The sequence below is a fragment of the Oryctolagus cuniculus genome, chromosome 4, assembly GCF_051225735.1.
Source record: "Oryctolagus cuniculus isolate XC-2025 breed Fujian yellow rabbit chromosome 4, ASM5122573v1, whole genome shotgun sequence".
NCBI classification, from domain to species: Eukaryota; Metazoa; Chordata; class Mammalia; order Lagomorpha; family Leporidae; genus Oryctolagus; species Oryctolagus cuniculus.
The window spans coordinates 173760113-173781315 of NC_142870.1; the positions used below are offsets into that span (position 1 = coordinate 173760113).

The following is a 21203-nucleotide window of genomic DNA, read 5'->3' on the forward strand; positions in this document are numbered from 1 at the left end:
GAGGCTCCAGCTGGCGGAAGGTGACCAGGTCTGGTCCGGTCTCCTGGGGTGAAATCCGTTCCAAACAGCAGGCTGCTGTGTGGAGAGCCAGTCAGGCGCATCTGATTTGTCACCAGGAGCTGAGTTCACCTCGTCTCATTAAGTGCAAGGGGACTTCAAAAAGTTCATGCAGGGGCCGGCGCTGTGGCAGAGCGGGTAAAACCACTGCCTGCGAAGCTGGCATCCCACACAGGCGCTGGTTCCAGCCCCACCTGCTCTACTTATGATTCAGCTCCCTGCGAATAGCCTGGGAAAGCAGCAGAAGATGGCCCGAGTGCCTGGGCCGCTGCACCCACAGGGAAGACCTGGAAGAAGTTCTTTGCTCCTGGCTTTGGCCTGGTGCAGCTCCGGCTGTTGTGGCCATTTGGGGAGTAAACCAGTGGATGGAAGATCTCTCTCTCTGTGTCTTTCCAATTAGTTAATTAATTTTTAAAAAGTTCATGGAAAATGGAATTAAAAGATAAGTTTAGGGATGGGTGTCTGGCCTCGTGGTTCAGACGCTCATGTCCTGTATCAGAGCTCCCGGGTCGGTTTATTTCCTGGTTCCTGGGAAACAGCATTGACGGCTCAGGTAATCGGGTTCCTGCCACCCATGTGGGAGCCAGGATTGAGTTCTTGGCTCCTGGTGTCTCCTTGACCCAACCCTGGCTGCTGTGGACATCTGGGGAGTGAACCATCGGATGGCAGCAGGAGCCAGGAACTCAGTTCGGGTCTTCCCCAAGGGTGGGTGGCAGGAACCCAAGTACCTGCGCCGTCTCCACTGCTTCCCAGGATGTGCTGGCGTGGAGCTGGACTCTGGTGAGGGACGCGGGGCCTTGAGTGGCGGCCTCAGACCCCCCTTATATGCGTGGATTTCAAAACTCTTCCGCATCATAGTCGCTTATTCTTTATTCCATTTTTCATGGGTTTTTGAAGTCCCTGGTGTCTCCAGGCACCAGGTAGGTATCACCGTGGTGACAGCTGCCAAGAAGTTCCCCACCCACGGGGCAGGAAGAGAGGGAGCAGGAAGTTTGAAGAGGGGGAGGGGTGCCTGTGCGCTGGGGGCCTCCTCCCCGGGGACCCTGCTGAGCCCAAAGGCAAGGTGGCCCTAAGAAGGGCTGTTTCCTCTTAGGGTTGCAGTGAGAACGGAGACCCACACGGTGTGTGCCGTCTGCAGAGGCCGTGGAAGAGGGGCGGCGAGTGTGCCGTGCACAGGGCGGACGGGGAGGGGGCTGGGCTGGCTCTGTGATCGCGCCCTGGCTCTTCTCTGGGTGAGCAGTCCGAGAGCAGTCTCTGGGCCCTGAGCCCGGGAGTGCGAAGGCTGGGGCAGCGAGGGGCCCACGAGTCCTCCTGGCATTGCGACAGAGGGACCTCCGAGTGCGGGGTGACTTGGGAGCAGCTCCAGACAAGGCGCAGATAAAGAACCGTGGCGAGCGAGTGGTGCTCTCCTCATCCTCAGACCTAACCCTCAGAGCCCAGCTCACCTCTGATGGAGCCCATGTGCCCGCCTCCTGCCTTGGTGACCTCGGAAGCTCCGGAAGGTCCCAGGGCCCTCATCTGTCACGGGGGAGATTAACCCCCATGTAAGAGGTGTCGGGTGCACAGCTGACCCAGCTCCGAGTGTGTGCTCAACGCCTGGGAATTTTATTTACTTGATTTTTTTAAGATGGGTTGATTTGAAAGGCAGAGTTACACAGAGAGAACTTCCATGCTCTGGTTCATCCCCAAAATGGCCATAGTGGGTCCAAGCACTTGGGTCCTCCTCTGCTGCTTTCCCAGGTGCATTAGCAGGGGGCAGGATTGGAAGTGGAGCAGCCGGGACTCGAACCAGCACCCTATGGGATGCCGTGTCACAGGTGACAGTTTTACCCACTACAGTACAGCAGTGGCCCTGGGAATTTTATTTTTAAAAAATCTCGTATTTATTTGAAAGAGTGACAGAGAGGGGCAGAGACAGAGATTGACCACGTGCTGGTTCACTCTCCAAGTGGCTGCAACGGTTGGGGCTGAGCCAGGCTGAAGCCGGAGCCTGGATCTCCGTCTGGGTCTTCCAAGTGGGTGGCCTGGTGCTTGGGCCATCTTCTGCCTTCCCAAGTGCATTAGGGACGCTGGGTTGGAGTAGCCTGGACTCGAATGTGGGTGTTACTACTGCAAGTGGTGGCTTAACCCTCTGGGTCACAGTGCCTGCCCGTCCCAAATGTGAATTTTCCAATTAGCTTCCTGGTAATAGCAGTCTTAAATAGTCACGTGATGTGTCCAGTACCTCCTGTTTCGGTATCAGATAATGGAGGGTAGAGAGTTGGGTCTTACTGAGATGATTGTAAGAGCTGTTGAGGTTATAATTTCTGGACTGTCCTCGAAGGTCGTATTTGCTCAGTTTGTCCACTTGGGAAGTTCTCTTTCCCTGCCTTTGACCGTGATTGGAAGTTTAACTCATGCCACGTTTAAGCGTTCTCAAGCTTGGGATGGTCAAGGCGTGACTTTATCAGATTTTACTTCACTTTAAAACTGCTGCGTCGGTTCCAAAGATTTCTGTACCACTTCTGTTTTTATTTATTACCGAGGGATGGCTGGCCTTTTGTTCCTCTTGCGTTTTGCACGTGCTGTGTTCCAGCAGGGCTCAGTTCTGGGGAAGGAGACAGTCTCTCGTGCAATAGTGAAGGTATTCTGGCTCCGCAGGGGATACACATCAACCAGGGTTCACTTACAAATGAGAAGCACTGCAGGTTCCGTGGTGTGTGTGTCTGTGTTGGAGAGAACCCTGAAAGGCCGAGGTGTGCCGTTTGAGGGCTCAACAAGCCCCATAACTTTTTGTTAAGCAGGGGCCTCTGCATTCGCACAGGGCTTCCTGGTTTCCTAAGAGCCCTCGGAAGCATCACCTCGCTGAAGTACATGCCGCCAATTACCGGGAGGGTGCAGCTCTGTGTTACGGCTGGTTGAGGAGGCTGGAGGCCCTGGCGGGGAGAGGTAGGGTGGCCCAAGGGGCAGCCAGGGGTGAAGGAGGAGGCCCCAGGCTGCAGGGGGTGACTCTCCTGGGTGCCAGGAGGCCCATGGAGCTTTGCCTTTGGAGCCAAGAATTTTCATCTTGGGCAAAATTACATTCTGTGTTCCAAGTGTGTTTCCAAGCACGGTGTGGAATGGCTGAGGGCTGACACTGCCTCGCGTTCCAGTTGGTTCCTTACACACCTGCTTCTGGATGCACGTAGCTGAGAGACGCGTGTCTTGGGTTTTGTGTCTCTGTGAGAAGCTGACAGATTCAGGGTCACCTGACGTTGGCTCCTAGCAGGTGCCGAGTGCTGTGCTAGGTACTTCCCATCTGAGACCTGGCTGAGCAGTCGCTTCGTGTCGGGGTAAGCGTCCTTGTCCCTCGAGTAGGAATGAGAAAACCGAAGGTGGGGGAGGGGCAGGGCACGTTAAGCAGGGGAGGGGTGCTGGCCCTCGGGTGCAGAGCTGGTTTCTTGGTGGCTGCCTGTTCAGTTAGGGTGTTGGTGATGGCGGGGTGCCGTGGCCCATGACAGACAAGATGCTGTATTAGTTTAATGTTCTAGACTTTAGAAGCCAGGGTAAGGCTTTGCGATTTTACATACAGGTTCTCGCTGGTCCCCGGGCAGGCCTGGCCCGTAGTCTGGCAGACCGCTGCCGAGGGGCTGAGCTGTGCACGTCCTGGGCCTGCCCAGCCCCGCTCCAGACGTGTGGTTTTAATGTGGGGACGGCAGGTGACTGTCCGGCGTTCAGTGCCCGTGTTACCACAGCCTGGAATTCTGCTTGGTTCCGACCTGGAGGTTCCGCTGCAGCGTGGGTGTGCCGTGTGCCGCGGCAGGACGTGTAGATCACGTGTAGAGCAGCTGTCGGGTGTCGGGCACTGCCTGCGTGGGGGCGGCCTCTTGCTCCTTCTGAAGTGGGTGGTGAGATTGTGGGTGCAAGGAGTTATTTAAAAATCATAAAACCGTTTTTCAAAATAAAAAATTTGCTTTGTTTGGAAGGCAGGGTGATGGGAGGGAGGGAGAGAGAGATATTGAGAGATCTTCCGTCCACCGGCTCACTCCCCCAGGGCTGGGGCTGGGCCAGGCCCACGCATGGAGCCAGGAGCTGCAGCTGGGTGTCCCACGTGGGTGCAGCTCGGGCTCTGACGTGGGATGCTGGCGTTGCAAGTGGCAGCTTGACCTGCTGTGCCGTGGCGCTGGCCTCTTAAGGCAAATTTTTTACACTTGTGAAAGAGGCATAAGGTAAAGTTGACCCTGTTAACAGTGTTTGCGGGTGCAGTTCTGTGGCATGAAGTCCACTCGCCTTGTGCAACCTTCACTACTCCATCTCCAGAACTTTCCCCAGAACGGTTCTATTTCCCATGATCCCGGACCGGACCTCTGTACCCATTCAGCAATAACCCTCCCTCCCTGCCCCCACATCCCCTCCTGCCTTCCGCCTCTGTGGACTCAAGTGGAGCAGGGCAGAGGTGGGCGTGGCTCGGCGTCACTTAGCATCGGCCCTCGAGGGCATCACGTAGCAGGTGTGGAAACTTCCTGCCTTTGAAGCCTGAGTGGTGTCCTCCTATGCAGGTGCTCCGTTTTGTTTGCCTGTGCGTTCTTCGGTGAAAAGCAGTTTTCGGAGGCTGGGAGGCTGCCACTGGGGACTAAGGAGAGCTCCAGGAAGCCGGGCGGGGTGGCTGAGGACACGGGGAGGCGGGAGCCCCGGCTGAGTGGCGGCTGAGGCACCTCGTGCTCCGTCCTCACCTGAGGAAGGAGTGGGTGGGTGGGGTTGTGACGCATTCCCCAAAGCTCTTTTCCCGCTTCTAAGACTCTTGTTCCTCGCTGCATTGAATGCTAAGTTTCTGGCTTTGTGCCCTTTGCTTTTAATATTTACGATAGCTTAATCAGGAATTATTTGGATAAAATAGTCTCCCTTCTCTCTAACCTAGCTCATTTGCTTTGTTTTCTGCTTATTATTTATTTATTTCCTGTACCCAAAAAGATGGGGAATGCGTCATGAATTTGCATGGGGCATGCCAGTCTCCTCTGCACAGCTCCAGGTTCAGTGTCTGTGCTGCTGGGAAGTGAGTGTCGTCTCCTGCTCCGTGTGTGGGGGGGGTATTTCAGTGTGCGCCCCCCCCCCCCGCCCCCGCACGCTCTGCACTAGAGTCTGTCTGCCCCAGTGCACTGTCCTCGGAACAGTTGTGGAATCCGGAGTGTTCGGATTTGCTGCTCCTTGGTGAAATTTAGAAATGAAGGAAGGCCGGGAAGCTGTTCCCCCTAATTTATATCAGAGCTAAGCCTGGTACTTAGGGAACGATTATTTTATAATCAGTTAAAAAGGCCAGGCTTGAGCGGTGGAACTTTCTCGGGTGGGTAACGGGGTGAGACCATCAGGAAGGACGCGTGCCGTGGGAGAACCTCCATCTCTGTGCCGTGCTTCTAGCCTTGTGTTTCAGGAGAGGGCCGAGGAGGGGGCCCCGCCCCACCGTGGCCGCCTTGAATGAATTAAAACACAGTAGTGCGGGCCCACGCATGGCGTTGCAGACGCAACATTTGGAAACCAATTCCTCTCTGAATTGCCTTCCGTTTATAGACAGTGTTCAATAACACCAGTGAGCACACTGAGGAAGATGCTACCATTTTTAGAATGGAGGAGCTGTCTGACTTGGCGACCTGGAGTGTGTGACGCAGGCCTGGTCGTGCAGAGCCACCCAAGGCGGAGGCAGCTGTCCCAGCTGTGCCCCGTTGCTCCGCGCCGTGTCTGGGTCCTCTCGCTCAGCCCCATCCTGCGCTTCCCAGATCTTGTCCGTAGATCTTGTCCGCACGGCGTCAGGCGTGGTGCCGTGGCTGGGGCTGCTGTCCCCCTGCTTCCCTCGGGGGGAGAGCCCCGCGCAGGTGCTGCTCCTCCGTGTCTGGGAGCTGGTCTGTGCGTGGGAGGTCCACGTCCCAGTGGGTCAGCCGGTTCCAGCGCTGCATGTCTGACCCAGCTTCCTGCCAATGCACCCTGGGAGGCAGCAGGTGATGGATCAGCTACTCAGGTCCCTGCCACCCACAGGGAGACCCGGATGTAGTTCCTGACCACTGGCCTTCAACCTGGCCTGTCCCTGTCCATTGCAGCCATTTTGGGCAGTTAGCCAGTAGATGGAGGATTCTTTCCTAGCCCATCCTCCCCCCACTCTGCTTTCCAAAATCAATCTTAGGGACTGGTGTTGTGACATAGTGGGTTAAGCTGTTGCTTGCGACACTGGTCTCACATTTGGGCACTGGTTCACATCCTGGCTGCTCCACTTCCAATCCAGCTCCCTGCTGGTGTGCCTGAGAAAGCAGTAGAGGATGGCCCAAGTGCTTGGGCCTGCACCCATGTGGGAGAGCCAGATGGAGTTCCTGGCTCCTGGCTTTAGCCTGGCCCTGCTCCAGCTGTTGTGGTCATTTAGGGAGTGAACCAGCAGATGGAAGATCTCTGCCTCTCTCTCTCTCTCTCTCTCTCTCTCTCTCTCTCTCTCTCTCTCTCTCTCTCTGTCTTTCCTTCTCTCTTTGTAACTCCACCTTTCAAATAAGTCAATAAATCAAAACAAAAATCTGAAGACACTACCCGTGTGGGAACTGCGATGTTCTCTGCCCTGATCCAAAGATGCTCAAGTCCCTCTGCCTCGGCAGAGTGTGTGCGCAGAACGGGGCACACCCTCTCGCACACGTCATGCATCTCTGGGTGACTTGTAACACTCAGAGCACATGCCGTGTAGACAGTGTTCTGCTGTGCCAATCAGGGAGTCAGGATGAGGGAGGCCTGCGCCTGCCCGGCTATGGTGCAGCTTCTGCCCGAGTGTTTGCTCCACAGCTGGTGGGCTCCTCACATGCGGAGCTGGCTGGTGTGTGTGTGTAGATGGCTGTGTGTGTGTGTGTGTAGCTGGCTGGTGTGTGTGTAGCTGACTGGTGTGTGTGTGTAGATGGCTGTGTGTGTGTGTAGATGGCTGGTGTGTGTGTGTGTAGCTGGCTGGTGTGTGTGTAGCTGACTGGTGTGTGTGTGTAGATGGCTGTGTGTGTGTGTAGATGGCTAGGGATGTGTGTGTAGATGGCTAGGGGTGTGTGTGTGTAGGTGACTGGGGTGTGTGTGTGTAGATGGCTGTGTGTGTGTAGCTGGCTGGTGTGTGTGTGTGTAGATGGCTGGTGTGTGTGTGTGTAGATGGCTGTGTGTGTGTGTAGCTGGCTGGTGTGTGTGTAGCTGACTGGTGTGTGTGTGTAGATGGCTGTGTGTGTGTGTAGATGGCTGTGTGTGTGTGTAGATGGCTAGGGATGTGTGTGTAGATGGCTAGGGGTGTGTGTGTGTAGGTGACTGGGGTGTGTGTGTAGATGGCTGGTGTGTGTGTGTAGATGGCTGGTGTGTGTGTGTGTAGATGGCTGTGTGTGTGTAGCTGGCTGGTGTGTGTGTGTAGATGGCTGGTGTGTGTGTGTGTAGATGGCTGTGTGTGTGTAGCTGGCTGGTGTGTGTGTGTAGATGGCTGTGTGTGTGTGTAGATGACTAGGGGTGTGTGTGTAGATGGCTAGGGGTGTGTGTGTGTGTGTAGCTGGCTGGTGTGTGTGTGTGTAGATGGCTGTGTGTGTGTGTAGATGACTAGGGGTGTGTGTGTAGATGGCTAGGAGTGTGTGTGTGTGTAGATGGCTGTGTGTGTGTGTATGTCGATGGCTGGGTGTGTGTGTGTGTACATGGCTGGGTGTATGTGTGTACATGGCTGTGTGTGTGTGTACATGGCTGGTGTGTGTGTGTAGATGGCTCTGTGTGTAGATGGCTGTGTGTGTGTGTAGCTGGCTGGTGTGTGTGTATGTAGATGGCTGGGTGTGTGTGTGTACATGGCTGGGTGTGTGTGTGTAGATGGCTGGGGAGTGTGTGTGTAGTTGGCTGGGGTGCATGTGTGTGTACATGGCTGGGTGTGTGTGTACATGGTTGGGTACGTGTGTGTGTAGATGGCTGTGTGTGTGTGTAGATGACTAGGGGTGTGTGTGTAGATGGCTAGGGGTGTGTGTGTGTGTGTGTAGCTGGCTGGTGTGTGTGTGTGTAGATGGCTGTGTGTGTGTGTAGATGACTAGGGGTGTGTGTGTAGATGGCTAGGAGTGTGTGTGTGTAGATGGCTGTGTGTGTAGATGGCTGTGTGTGTGTGTGTAGATGGCTGGGTGTGTGTGTATGTCGATGGCTGGGTGTGTGTGTGTGTACATGGCTGGGTGTATGTGTGTACATGGCTGTGTGTGTGTGTACATGGCTGGTGTGTGTGTGTGGATGGCTGTGTGTGTGTGTAGATGGCTCTGTGTGTAGATGGCTGTGTGTGTGTGTGTAGCTGGCTGGTGTGTGTGTATGTAGATGGCTGGGTGTGTGTGTGTACATGGCTGGGTGTGTGTGTGTAGATGGCTGGGGAGTGTGTGTGTAGTTGGCTGGGGTGTGTGTGTGTACCTGGCTGGGTGTGTGTGTACATGGTTGGGTACGTGTGTGTGTAGATGGCTAGGGGAGTGTGTGTGTAGATGGCTGGGTGTGTGTGTACATGGCTGTGTGTGTGTGTGTACACGGCTGGGGTGTGTGTGTGTACATGGCTGGGTGTGTGTGTACATGGCTAGGGGAGTGTGTGTGTAGATGGCTGGGTGTGTGTGTGTACATGGCTGGGTGTGTGTGTACATGGTTGGGTACGTGTGTGTGTAGATGGCTAGGGGAGTGTGTGTGTAGATGGCTGGGTGTGTGTGTACATGGCTGTGTGTGTGTGTGTACACGGCTGGGGTGTGTGTGTGTACATGGCTGGGTGTGTGTGTACATGGCTAGGGGAGTGTGTGTGTAGATGGCTGGGGTGTGTGTGTGTGTAGATGGCTGTGTGTGTTCATGGCTGGGTGTGTGTGTGTACATGGCTGGGTGTGTGTGTAGCTGGCTGGTGTGTGTGTATGTAGATGGCTGGGTGTGTGTGTATGTCGATGGCTGGGTGTGTGTGTGTACATGGCTGGGTGTGTGTGTACATGGTTGGGTACGTGTGTGTGTGTAGATGGCTAGGGGAGTGTGTGTGTAGATGGCTGGGTGTGTGTGTACATGGCTGTGTGTGTGTGTGTACACGGCTGGGGTGTGTGTGTACACAGCTGGGTGTGTGTGTGCATGGTTGGGTACGTGTGTGTGTGTGTGTGTGTTTAACAGGAAATGAGGCTGCCTGGGCTGAGCTGGGCTCTGGGCTGCTGGGGCTCGCGTGGTGTCCTGCAGCCCAGGCTGAGGCTGACCGGGACAGCGCTGCCTGTTTCTGGAGAGGCTGCTCCCTGCCCTGCTGGGGGGTCTGGCTGTTGGCAGGAAAGCTCTGTGCTGAGGGCCGGCCTTGAACAGACACAGCGAGGTCGTGCAGACCCCCCGGGGTGGGCTGTCGCAAGGTCGGTGGACGGTCCTGCCAGGGGTGATCAAGGAGCTGCGGCCTGGTGTCCCTCGGAGCTCCTGGAGAAGCAGCCACCCTCGGGTGGACGGCCCTGCAGGCCATCCTGCGGGTTCTGCCCACTGCCCTCGGTCTCCGGAGTCTACAGCCCAGAGCACGGCTCCTTTTCCTGCATGGCTGCGAGGGGGCTCATGGGAGAGAGGAGGGCGGGGCTGCGAGGGGGCTCATGGGAGAGAGGAGGGCGGGGCTGCGAGGGGGCTCATGGGAGAGAGGAGGGCGGGGCTGCGAGGGGGCTCATGGGAGAGGGAGGGCGGGGCTGCGAGGGGGCTCATGGCAGAGGAACCTGCACTGGGCCTGAGCGCAGCGTCGGTGAGCATGGGCTGGTGCAGGGACCGGGGGTGAGTCAGCTCTCCTTGTGCTGAGTCAGCTCTGTGATGAGCTGGAGGAGGCAGAGGGGCAGCATTCACGTTTCCCCGGACCGAGGGGCTGGAAGGCTGAGACTGTGAAGCCCTGAGCGGGCGACTCCAGCTGAGCCTCCCTAGGGCAGCGAGCGTGGGCGCTGGGGTCGGAGGTGGAAGCAGCGGGACTCTGCCCCACTCCAAGGCGGTGGAACACGCCTGTCCTGCAGCTGGGAAGTGTGGGGTGGGGTACCACGCACGGCCCCACACTGCTCGTGTCCTGGCCTGAGAGCGCCCGAGAAGGCAGGTCAAGACCCCCGGTTTCAGGGAGGGAGGGCCAGGCCGTGTGGTGTGATCACTTCCATGTGTGTGCCAGTGCGGCACATCTCAGGGGGCGCAGGCCCAGCCTGGGGAGGGGTGGTCCCGAAACGGTGCCTCCTGCTGGCCGAGGCAGAGGGCGCTGGCTAGGGCTTCCCCTTGTAGACCCCCAGCTTGGGGGCTCCCCACTGCCCAGAAGGCTGTGGCCACCACCGAGCCCTCCGTCGTGTTCCAGACCTAGAGCTCACAGCACGACTTGTGGAGGAGGTTGGGAAAACGCTCTGCAGGTCTTGTGTCTGAGTGTTTTGGAGTCCCCATCACTAAGAGACCTCAAGACTGTTTGCTTTAGTATTTATTTAAGTTTTAAGTAGTAGGCTAAGCTTCCGCCTACAGCACCGGCATCCCATATGGGCGCCAGTTCATGTCCCAGCTGCCCCTCTTCCGATCCAGCTCTCTGCTGTGGCCCGGGATAGCAGTAGAAGATGGCCCAAGTGCTTGGGCCCTGCACCCGCAAGGGAGACCCAGTGGAAGCTCCTGGCCTCCGACTTCCGATCAGCTCAGCTCCGGCTGATGCCGTCGTTTGGGGAATGAACCAGCAGACGGAAGCTCTCTCTCTCTGCCTTCCCCTCTCTCTGTCTGTAACTCTGCCTCTCAAATAAATAAACTCTTAAAAAAGATGTATTTATTTATTCATTCTTTCCAAACACACAATGACACAGAGAGAGAGAGAGAGACAGATCTTTCCTCTGTTGATTGATGCACTCCCCAAACAGCCATAATAGCCACGTCTTGCCAGGCTAAAGCTGGGAGCCTGGAACTTCATCCCGGTCTCCTTTGTGGGTGCAGGGGCCCAAGTGCCTGGGCCATCTTCTGCTGCCTCCCACGCGCATTAGCAGGGAGCCGGGCGGAAGGCGGAGCAGCCAGGACTCAACCAGAGCTCAGATGCGGGATCCCAGCCTTGCAGGCAGCAGCTCCGCTCGCTGCACCACAGCTGCAGCCCCGAGACCGTTTGTTGTAGCGATGAGAGTCCCACAGAATTCCTGTCTGTGGCATGCACGGACGAGGCCAGCTTGGTCAGGTGGTCCGGACCTACTTGTTTCAGCTTTTGGGGTCTGGATTTCCGCGGCATGAGCTGCCGTTGGGTTTAACTCTGGAGAGTCAGTGGGGTGGATGGGTTGTGTGCCAGCCCTCCCGGCCGCAGTTTGTAGCTGTTTGTTCGGGGTGGGGCGTCTTGATCCTCCTTGTCATCGTGCAGTTTGATGTGGGATATTTTTTACTGTGTGTGGACCCCCAGCACGCAGCCCTCGTGCGAGATCCTGCAGGGAACCAGTGAGTTCCGTGGGTCACTCGGCTGCCTTCTGGCCGGCGGGGAGTGAGGCTGGAGGGGCTGACCGTGCCCTCCCACGGAAGAGGGCTAACCCTGTGCACATTCTGTTGTCATGCAGCAGCCGCTTAATGGCCACTTACTGGAACGCGTTACTAGGTCTGCAGTGAGTGTTGTTAGAAACTGAATTACTCTGTATATTTCCCCAGGGTCCTCCCCGCCCCCACCTCCTGGAGTAGATGCTGAGCGCAGGAAGTGGTACTGTGTTGCAATCGCAGCTGCATTGTTCCTTTGTATTATTTATTTTGTGTTTCAAAAATAAATACATTGCTTTTTGTGGTACTAGAGACTGGCCGGGAGCCCGGGGAGTGGAGCGGGGTTCCCTGGGTTATTTGCTGGGTCGCCCCTAACCCAAGGGTGCCCAGGGACAGCCTGTGGTCCCCCTGTCCAGCCAGTGTCAGTGTCCTTGTGATTAATTTGAGTCACTCCACATCTCTCCAGCTTCTTGTCCTTATCCCTGAAGTAAATTTGAGCAACCAGCCGCTTCCCTGGGTTTTGTGTCATCCCCACTTTGCATAACCTGGATAGGTCTCGGAGGTGAGAGATGCTGAGTTTGCGAGCCGCGTGGCCTTGGTCAGTGCTGTGGACCTCTCTGGGCCTCCACGTTCGTACCTTTCAGCACGTGGGGGCGTGGCTTCCCAGGGAGGAGGATGTGATGTTGAATGAAATGGTGTGAGTAGAGGCACTTAACACAGCGCCTGGCACAGGCCGACCGTCATCAAAGCTTCCTTCCGCTTCCTTGCCGACTTAAAAATAAACAGCCACCGCAGAACGCCCCTGTGTGCTGGGAGCCAGGGGATGCCTGAGGAAAGGAGTGGACCCATTGTTTCCTTCTGGCCTTGGGACGTCCTCCCACTCAAGGCAGACAGGGGCGTCAGCACGTGGGGTGGCTGTGCACGGCCATCCCCAGTGCAACCGGTACTGCTGCCCGCGCCCGCGGGGCGCCCCAGCTCCGGGTTGGACGCGGGAAGCACGTTGCCTGCAGCTGTATCGGGTGTCTTTGGAGGAGGGCTGGATTTCTTCCCGGGGACACTGTGCTGGGATGGCCGCATCATTCCACTTCTGGGTCATGCTTTTAGCTCCTCGGGCCCACCAGGGATCCCCAAGCTTTCTGAAGTCAATGAAATAATTGTCCCCGGCCCTCCCACTTGATTGCTGTGGCTGCCTCACGCCTTTTCCCTACCCCGCAGGGGCGGAGGAAGTTTCCACCCCCCTCACCCCCACCCCGGCCCAGGGCACTTGGCAGCCTCCCTACCTGATGGCACTGGGGTCTGGATTTTTGAGGTCTGGTGGGTTCCGGAGACTTCCCTTCCGCACCCCCGGCTGGACGGCGCCCTGGGGCCGGCCCGCAGCGGCTGCACACACAGCTGGCGCGCACTGTCCTGCTAAGGTTTGCTGTCTTTCCTCCTTCCCCTGTAGAGTACAAGAAGAAGTACGGGGAGGAACACGGCTCCTGCCAGGCGGGGATCGCCGGCTTCTGCACCGAGGTGGGTGCCAGCTCTCCGGGCGCGGCTCTTCTCTGGGGGCTGTGTGTTTCCTTGCCTAGCGTGGTTTTGGTAAGCGCTGGCACTCGGGCTTCTCTGTTCCTGATGCCTGAGCTCTGAGTGGGGGTCTGGCCCTCACGTTGGGGGAGGGTCGGGGCCGGGGTGGGGGGCATCGGCTGGCTGGAGGTCACAGGGCAGAGGGGGCTGGGGTGGCTCTTTTGGAGATTTCTAGGGGAGTGGGCTTGACTCGGAGACTCGTGGACAGAGTTGATCGAAGAGGGTGCAGGGGAGCCTGGGGCCACTGAGGGGTGCCTCACTGTAGGTGCCTCATGTGGGCCTTGTGAAGAGCCTGGGTCTGTCCACACCTCTAACCGTGCCCTCCCTGTACTCCTAAGGCCTGCGCAGGGCAGAGGTAGCCTGCTCTTGGCTGGAGGGGCACTTTTTTTTTTTTAAAAAGATTAATGTATTTTTTTAAAAAAATTTTAACAGGCAGAGTGGACAGTGAGAGAGAGAGAGACAGACAGAGAGAAAGGTCTTCCCTTGCTGTTGGTTCACCCTCCAATGGCCGCCGCGGCCGGCGCGCTGCGACCAGCGCACCGTGCTGATCTGAAGCCAGGAGCCAGGTGCTCCTCCTGGTCTCCCATGGGGTGCAGGGCCCAAGCACTTGGGCCATCCTCCACTGCCCTTCTGGGCCACAGCAGAGAGCTGGCCTGGAAGAGGGGCAACCGGGACAGAATCCGGCGCCCCGACCAGGACTAGAACCCGGGGTGCCGGCGCCGCGAGGCGAAGGATTAGCCCAGTGAGCCTCGGCGCCGGCCATATTTTTATCTATTGGAAAAGTAGAGAGAGGGGGAGGGAGGGAGGAGGGAGGGAAAGAGAGTGCGCGCACAGTCACTAGGTGGATTTTCCATCTCCGGGTTCACTCCCTAAATGCTTGCAACAGCCAGGGCTGAGGCAGGCCAGGCTGAAGCCAGAACCTGGAACTCCATCTGGCTTTCCTTCCTGGGAGGCAGGGGCTCAGGCACTTGAGCCGTCCTCTGCTGCTTTTCAGGCACAGTAGCAGGGAGCTGGATCAGAAGGGGAGCAGGGCCCGGCACTGTGGCACAGTGGGTTAAAGCTGCCGCCTGCAGCACCAGCATCCCATATGGGTGCCAGTTTGGTCCCGGCTGTTCTACTTCCAATCCTGCTCTTTGCTGTGCCCTGGGATAGCGGTAGAAGATGGCCCAAGTCCTTGGGCCCCTGCACCCATGTGGGAGACCCGGAAGAAGCTCCTGGCTCCTGGCTTCGGATCAGCATAGCTCCAGCCATTGCGGCCATCTGGGGAGTGAACCAGCAGATGGAAGACCTCTCTCTCTGTCTCTACCTCTCTCTGTAACTCTTTCAAATAAATAAAATAAATCTTAAAAAAAATAAATTTTCCTTTTCAGAGACAGAGACAGGTAAGAGAGAGAGAGAGCTCCCATTTACTGTTTCACTCCCCAAATGCCCGCAGTGGCAGCGGCTGTGGGGGGCTGAAGTGGGAAGCAGGGGGCAGGACCCACCTCACTGGGCCATCACCTGCTGCCTCCCAGGAGCCCTGACTGCTCCACTTCTTTTTTTTTTTTTAAGATTTATTTTATTTATTTGAAAGAGTTACAGAGAGAGGTAGAGCCACAATGCTAACCCTTGAAGGTGTGTTTCAAATGACTGCTTTCTCTTTTTCTTTAAAAAGAAAAATTTATTTGGTAGGCAGAGAGACAGAGCGCCCGTGGCTGGTTCACTCCCTAAATGTGCACAAGGGCTAGGGCTGGGCCAGGCCAACGCTGGGCACCAGGAATGCAGTCTCCCCTGTGGGGGGCAGGGACTCAGCTACTTGGGCCAGCACCTGCTGCCTTCCAGGGCCGGTATTAGCAGGGGAGCTGGGAGCTGAAGCCAGCTGTGCAGCCTGGGAGACCGCTTAACCACTAGGCCAAATACCCACCCCAGGACCATTTTCCAAGGTGGCCCTCGTCCACTCTAAGTTTGACTTTCCTATCAACTGCTCATGTCTTAATGTTTTGGTGACTTTTGCCGTGTGCACAGTGACACGCCGGGCTCTGTGAGTGGTACCGTCATCTGTTCAGTTGAACAGAAAAAAACGAAAGAAAACACAGTTCACTCCACCTCTGGCTCATCTGGAGTCTTGTTTTCCAAACCTCCAAAACATAGCCCCAGCACGACAGCTTTTGGCTGTCACTCCGTCACGTCCATTGTCAGCACCCTGCCTCCAGAAAGGCCACCATCGTCTCCTGGAGATACCTTCCCCAGCTGCCCTCCTTCGGTCCCCTTTAAAAACCCATGCTGGCATGTGCAGCAGTGGAACCCGCTCACGGCGTGCGTGGTGTCCTGTACGGGCCCGACACGGTCGCTGTCAGCACCGCACAGTTTGAGGACGTCTGCATCACCAACCCCGGGCCATCGTTGACCTCTGTGTCTTATGCACTGCAGCCTAAGGAATCTTCCAGCGTCTCATACGTCACTCTGACCCCAGGCTTCACATTCCACAGAGCATTAAGACCCCAACCCCATGGCTTGGCCTATGGGCCTGGCTCTCCCAGGCCGCCTGTCTGCGGCACTCAGTGCCAGACAGTGGGGAGAGAGCTGGAGGAGGCCTGGGGACAGACACCGCGTGGAGGACGCCCCTTCGTGTCGGAAGCGACACTGTCCCCTGTTCAAGTTCAAGGAGGAGGTAGAAAGTGTTCCCCTGGCCGGCGCCGCGGCTCACTAGGCTAATCCTCCGCCTTGCGGCGCCGGCACACCGGGTTCTAGTCCCGGTCGGGGCGCCAGATTCTGTCCCGGTTGCCCCTCTTCCAGGCCAGCTCTCTGCTGTGGCCAGGGAGTGCAGTGGAGGATGGCCCAGGTGCTTGGGCCCTGCACCCCATGGGAGACCAGGAGAAGCACCTGGCTCCTGGCTTTGGATCAGCGCGGTGTGCCGGCCGCGGCGGCCATTGGAGGGTGAACCAACGGCAAAGGAAGACCTTTCTCTCTGTCTCTCTCTCTCACTGTCCACTCTGCCTGTCAAAAAAATAAATAAATAAAATAAAGTGTTCCCCCGCAGCAGAGGACGGGGTGGACAGTGGTTTCACTGTCTTCGCTCGCAAACCGGGAATGGGACGTAGCCTCCCTCCCGAGCGTGTCCCTCACCCTCAGTCACTCCTGCTGTGCCGACCCATTCCTGGGATAACCTGCTCTGCCCAGACGTCCACGCAGGCCCTGTGAATGGCATCTCCAGTCCTCGTACCTGTTGGGAGCAGAAGTTAAACGATTCTCCTCTTATCTCACTCTCCTGCCAGCGGCCAGCGGCCAGCAGCAAGTCCCACCTCCTGTGCCCCTAACGCACATCACAGAAGGTTTCTGTCCACACCTATGTCACCCCGCGTGCCTGAGCCCCGTTGTCCTGCCCTCAGCCCCCGGCAGAGCCCCTGCTTCCTCCTCCACGCGTGGCCAGAGCCATCTTTGAAAAACTGAAAATCAGCACAGTGCTCCCGTGTCTTCCCATCCCACCTGGGATAAACCCAGACGCCTTCCCACGGCCTGCAGGCCTTCCTACCTTCCCGGCTGCATCTGTTCCCGAGCCTCGCCCACCCTGACTCTTCACAGCTCCAGTCGTGTGGCTTGTGGCTGCTGCGGGGACAAACCCACTCCTGTGGTGACCTGCCCGCCCGCCCGCCCTCCCTCCCTCCCTTCCCTCCCTCCCTCCCTCCCTCCTTCCCTTCCTCCCTCCCTTCCTTCCACCCATCCATCTGTCCATCCACCCATCCATCTCTCTATCCACCCACCCGCCCACCCATCCACCCATCCAGGATTTTATACTTCTTTGACAGGCAGTTCCTCCTCTGCTCTCCACGGCACGTTAGCAGGGAGCTGATCAGAAGCGGAGCAGCCGGACTGGAGCTGTTGCTGAGGCCTTGTTCCAGCTCCTGGTGGTGCAGGCTGCACCGCGCTCTCCCCTCCCAGGAAGGACTAGGTTGTTATCTCTGCTGCGGGTCCAGTGCGCCGGCAGGCAGAGTGAGCGCTGGCGTTCCGAGTGCGCGACCGCCGCAGTGGGCGGCAGTGCTAGTGGGAAGGTGGCTGGGGCTTGGGGAGAGGGAAGCCAGGTGGGAGGCTGTGCTGTGGGCCGGCCATGCCTCCGGGCCGCGAGGCTGACAGTTCAGGGCTCAAAATGATTGGGGGAGGGGTTAGAACCTGTGAGGGCAGGGCCTGGGGGCTGTGTGGCCAGAGCACTGGGGAGCAGGGGAAGGGGTTTCTGGGAGCTGCCGGGGGGCTGGTGCAGGATGGATCGGATGCTGCAGAGTGAGGCGCCGAGCACATTCCCAGAGTCCTTTGTGGCAGCGTCTGGACGCAGGCACCAGCACCCGGCCTGAGCTGAGCGCTGCGGTCTGGAGGCTGTCTTGGGGGGGGTGTGCTCAGAAGGGGCTGGGGAGACGCCTCCCCTCAGACGTGGGAGGGAAGGCAGGTTCCCCACAGAAATCAGAGCGGCCGTTCCCTGCGAGGGTCCCAGCCCCTGGCAAGTCAGTGCGTGTCCGGGGTGTGTGTGTGTGTGGGGGGCAGGAGTGAGGCTGTCCAGGGGCGGTGCAGGCTCGGGGTGATGGCAGGGATGCGGGGGCCTCGGTCCAGCTGCAGGCTCTGGAATTCGGGCCCCAGGGAGCAGTGCCCTGTGGCCCCTGCTGGGGGGGCTCCGTGCAGGCAGGGGGCAGCAACGAGAAGGCAGCCCTGCAGCTGCCGCCTCGTGGTCCCGGTCGCCGACTGACCCCAGACCACTGTCTCCCGCCCCTGTGGTTTTTGTCCTCCGCTGTGTTCCCAGGCTTTCGGCCTCCTTGAACAGGAGGTCCTTGAACTCCCTTCCTCCCTCAGTGGGGGACTTGGGCTGTTTGCGGCTAAGCAGGAAACGGGGCTGTGGGGCCCCTCGCCGCCCCCACCCCGCCGCCCTCCCTCTGACCTCTCCCCATTGGGCCTGCCTTTGCTGGGAACTGGTCTGGCCCCTCCGTGGGCTCGCAGCTGCTGCCCAAGCTGGACTGGATGGCCTCTCTGGCCTTGTGGCCATGGCCCCGTGGCCCCGGGTGCTTGATGGTGAGGTCAGCACCCTCAGGGCCTCGAAGCCCTCTGGGTTCTGGCCTGCATGAAGGGGCACGGAGAGGTTCCTGGGGCCTCTCTGTATTTGACTAGAGTGACAGTGGTGACGGCTACTTCTGAGCCACGAGAGAAGGCTTTGGCCAGTGCTGCCAGCCCTGGGGGCCAGGGGACCTCTGGGCGGAGGCCTGGTCGGCACAGCCCGGGACCCCCAGCGCCTGCTCCGGTCCACTGATGGTGCCTTGTGGGGGCCTCTGCAGAAGCTGCTAATGGACGCTCTTGGGAGAGGCTGCCCTGTTTCCTGGTGCACGGGCCCTACCCGGGCCTGCGGTTTGCAGGCCTGGCCCTGTCTCTCTCCTTTGGGTGGAAGGGAGAGGAAAATGCCGGGAGCAGGCAGGGGTCGCTCTGCCTCGTCCGCCGTGGCCTCTGAGGGCGCAGATGGGGGTGTGTCCATCCCGCGTGGATCCAAGTCCTCAAAGGCGGCCTGCCCTGGCCACGCCCCCTCTCATCCGGGAAGCTGAGCGGAGCTGGGCCTGGTTAGGGCTTGGGTGGGAGAGGGCTGGTCCCGGAATGTTCCGGTGAGCGGAGGGACGGGTGGTGGGTGTCGGCCACGAGAGCATGGCCTGGGCCGGGCTCCCCCTCCCCCAGCCTGCATGGCCTCGGCCGTGCGGTTTTGCCAACAGCTCAGGGGTTCCTCTAAGATCGTGTCGTTTCTAGAATTTTTTTCTGAAGTATCTTGCACACTTGCACGTTGCCTTCTGCCAAGAGTGTCACTCAAAGGGGCGTGACCTCTGTCCTGTGCTCAATGGCTCACGCATAACTGTAGGTACCCGCTGGGCATCATGGGTGAAGAACCAGCGATCTCTGTGGATGTTTTCTGTTATTTCCCTCGCCGTGTGGATACTTCAGCGAATGGGGCTCCCTCCCGGGGAAGGAGGCTGGAGCCGTGGCCAAGGAGCCGTGTCATCCCGCGGGCACGTGTGGCGCGTGGGAGCGATGGCTTCCTTGCCCGTCTTTAATCCCTGTTTCAGAAGCTTTGAACGTCAGGCTGGGTAGATCCAGCGGCAGGAGGCGTGCAGAGGCTGAGCTCTGTCGGACGCGTGCGCCGTGTCCGCCGTGTCGCCCCATCCGCATCAAGCCCAGACGTGGCCGCTGCCCGGGCAGCTTCCTCTCCCCCCTCTGCTGGCAGTGCCCCGGGAGCACCCTGTCCTGACCGCTGTCCGACATCGCAGCCTGGCGCTTCGAGAACCTCCCAGGAGCGGACCCGGGCTGTGTTCTCTTTTCTCAGCAGCGTTGTCCCAGACTGACCCGCGTGTCAGCCGGCTTGTGAAGGCCCAGAGAGGGTCAGAGCACAGCAGGGGTGGGGCGTTGCGGGGAGCGCACAGCGTGCTGGGGAGACCAGCGGCAGCCGGGGGTCCTGGGCCTGCTGTCCGAGGCACTGGTTTAGTTGGAGGAGTTGACCGGTGCACTTGTCGCCAGAGCCCTGAAAACCGCCCGTCCCTGAATTGTGAGAGACAAAAAATAAGCTTTGGGGGAAGAGAGAGAAGGGGCCGTCCCTGTCACCCCATCTCTGGTCTGGAAAAACCCATCGTGTAGTGGGGCTCATCCTCCCAACCTTCGTCTGTGTGTTTTTCTTTTTTAAAAATATTTATTTTATTTATTAGAAAGGCAGAGAGAGAGAGAGAGAGAGAGAGAGAGAGAGAGGGGTCTTCCATCTGCTGGCTCACTCCCCAGATGGCCACAACGGCCAGGAGCCAGGAGCTTCTTCGAGGTCTCCCGTGACCATGCCTGCAGGCCATCACGTGGTCTGCCGCACAGGTGCTCTCAGGCTGTGGACGCTGGGACGCCTGGCCTTCTGCTGTGGTTGGCAGTCATCCTGCCTCGCGCTGTCCGTGCTCTCTCCTCCTCCCCTTGTTGACCTGTTCTGGTTCCGAGTCTGCGGTGGGCATTCCCAGCAGACGGTCTCTCATCCCTGGAGGGTTTCCCTCGAGGACCCGCAGAGTCTTTGCACAGCTGATGTTGGCTCCTGCTTCCGTCTTGCTGGGTGTCAGGCAGGCGCGGCCGCGGGGTGGCAGGCTGTCTCAGGGCTGTGGGCTGTCGCCGCCTTCTCTGAGCGCTGTTCCCTGGGGTTGTGAGGTTTAGGACAGTGCCAGTCGTTTGCCATTGCCATGTTTGATCTTGGTGTAAAGTCGGGGAAACACGAGCAGGTGCACCCTTGTCTGTGGGCAGGGCAGGAACAGGCGTGTTGCTCCTCCTGTCTCCCTGTCAGTCCTCGTAATCCTGCCTGTGTACAATTTCCGGAAGACCAGGAACCTGGTGCGTCTGCCGTCCTCACGGCTCTTGGTGCAGTGTTTCTGACTTACTCCTGGGTTCTCCTGGATCGACTGTGGTCCTCTTTGCACCCCTCCTCTGCTTCCGTCCCCGTTAACCCTTGCGTTCCTCTCTGGCAGGAGCTGGTGGTGATGGGCGCCCCAGGGTCGTTCTATTGGGCTGGGACGGTCAAAGTGCTGAACCTGACGGACAACACCTATTTCAAGCTGAATGACGATGTGATCATGAGCAGGCGGTACACCTACCTGGGTGAGTGACGGGGAGGTGCAGGTGAGAGACGGCGGCAGGGCCAGTTCCCCCAAGCTCACAAGTGACTGCTTTGTTGGTGGAAAGAAGAAGTTCTGGTTAGGGGTGCTTTTAGCCAGGAAGCCGTGGGATCTAGTCCCACACGGAGTGGAAGCCGTAGAAGGGACCTGAACTCCAACTGGGTGATTTGATGAACAGCCTGACAGCTACACCACAGGGGAGGCAGACGCTGTGTTTCCTTCTTTGAACAGTTTCTCAGGTTCAGATATAAACGAATGCAAGGGAATTCTGGACTCTTGAATGGGGTCCCCGCCTCCTGGTGACAAAGCGACTTTTAGGAAGAGCCAGAAATCACCATGACGGTGGCAGTCTCGGGTTGAGGTTTACTGACAAGACCCGGAGGGCAGGCAGCTGCGGCCCGCGTTGGGCTGGGTTTGGTGCCCACCTCGAGCTCCCGACCCCAGCTTCCTGCTCCTGCAGACCCTGCGAGCCGGCACTGACCGCTGCAGGACTTGTTTCCTGCCACTCACGGGCGTGACAGGTTGGGTTCCTGACTCCTGGCTTCAGGCCGGCCCACTCCT

At 58.4% G+C, this 21203-nt stretch overlaps 1 protein-coding gene across 2 annotated transcripts in view; it reads left to right on the top strand.

The window, feature by feature from the left end:
* ITGA9 (integrin subunit alpha 9) overlaps window positions 1-21203 on the top strand; it is a 302474-nt gene that overhangs the window by 34822 nt on the left and 246449 nt on the right. For both annotated transcript variants that reach the window (XM_070073006.2, XM_089331344.1), the window contains exons 5-6: window positions 12893-12960; window positions 20496-20625. In XM_070073006.2, coding sequence (XP_069929107.2) covers window positions 12893-12960; window positions 20496-20625 — 198 coding nt within the window. The remainder of the gene's footprint in view (window positions 1-12892; window positions 12961-20495; window positions 20626-21203) is intronic.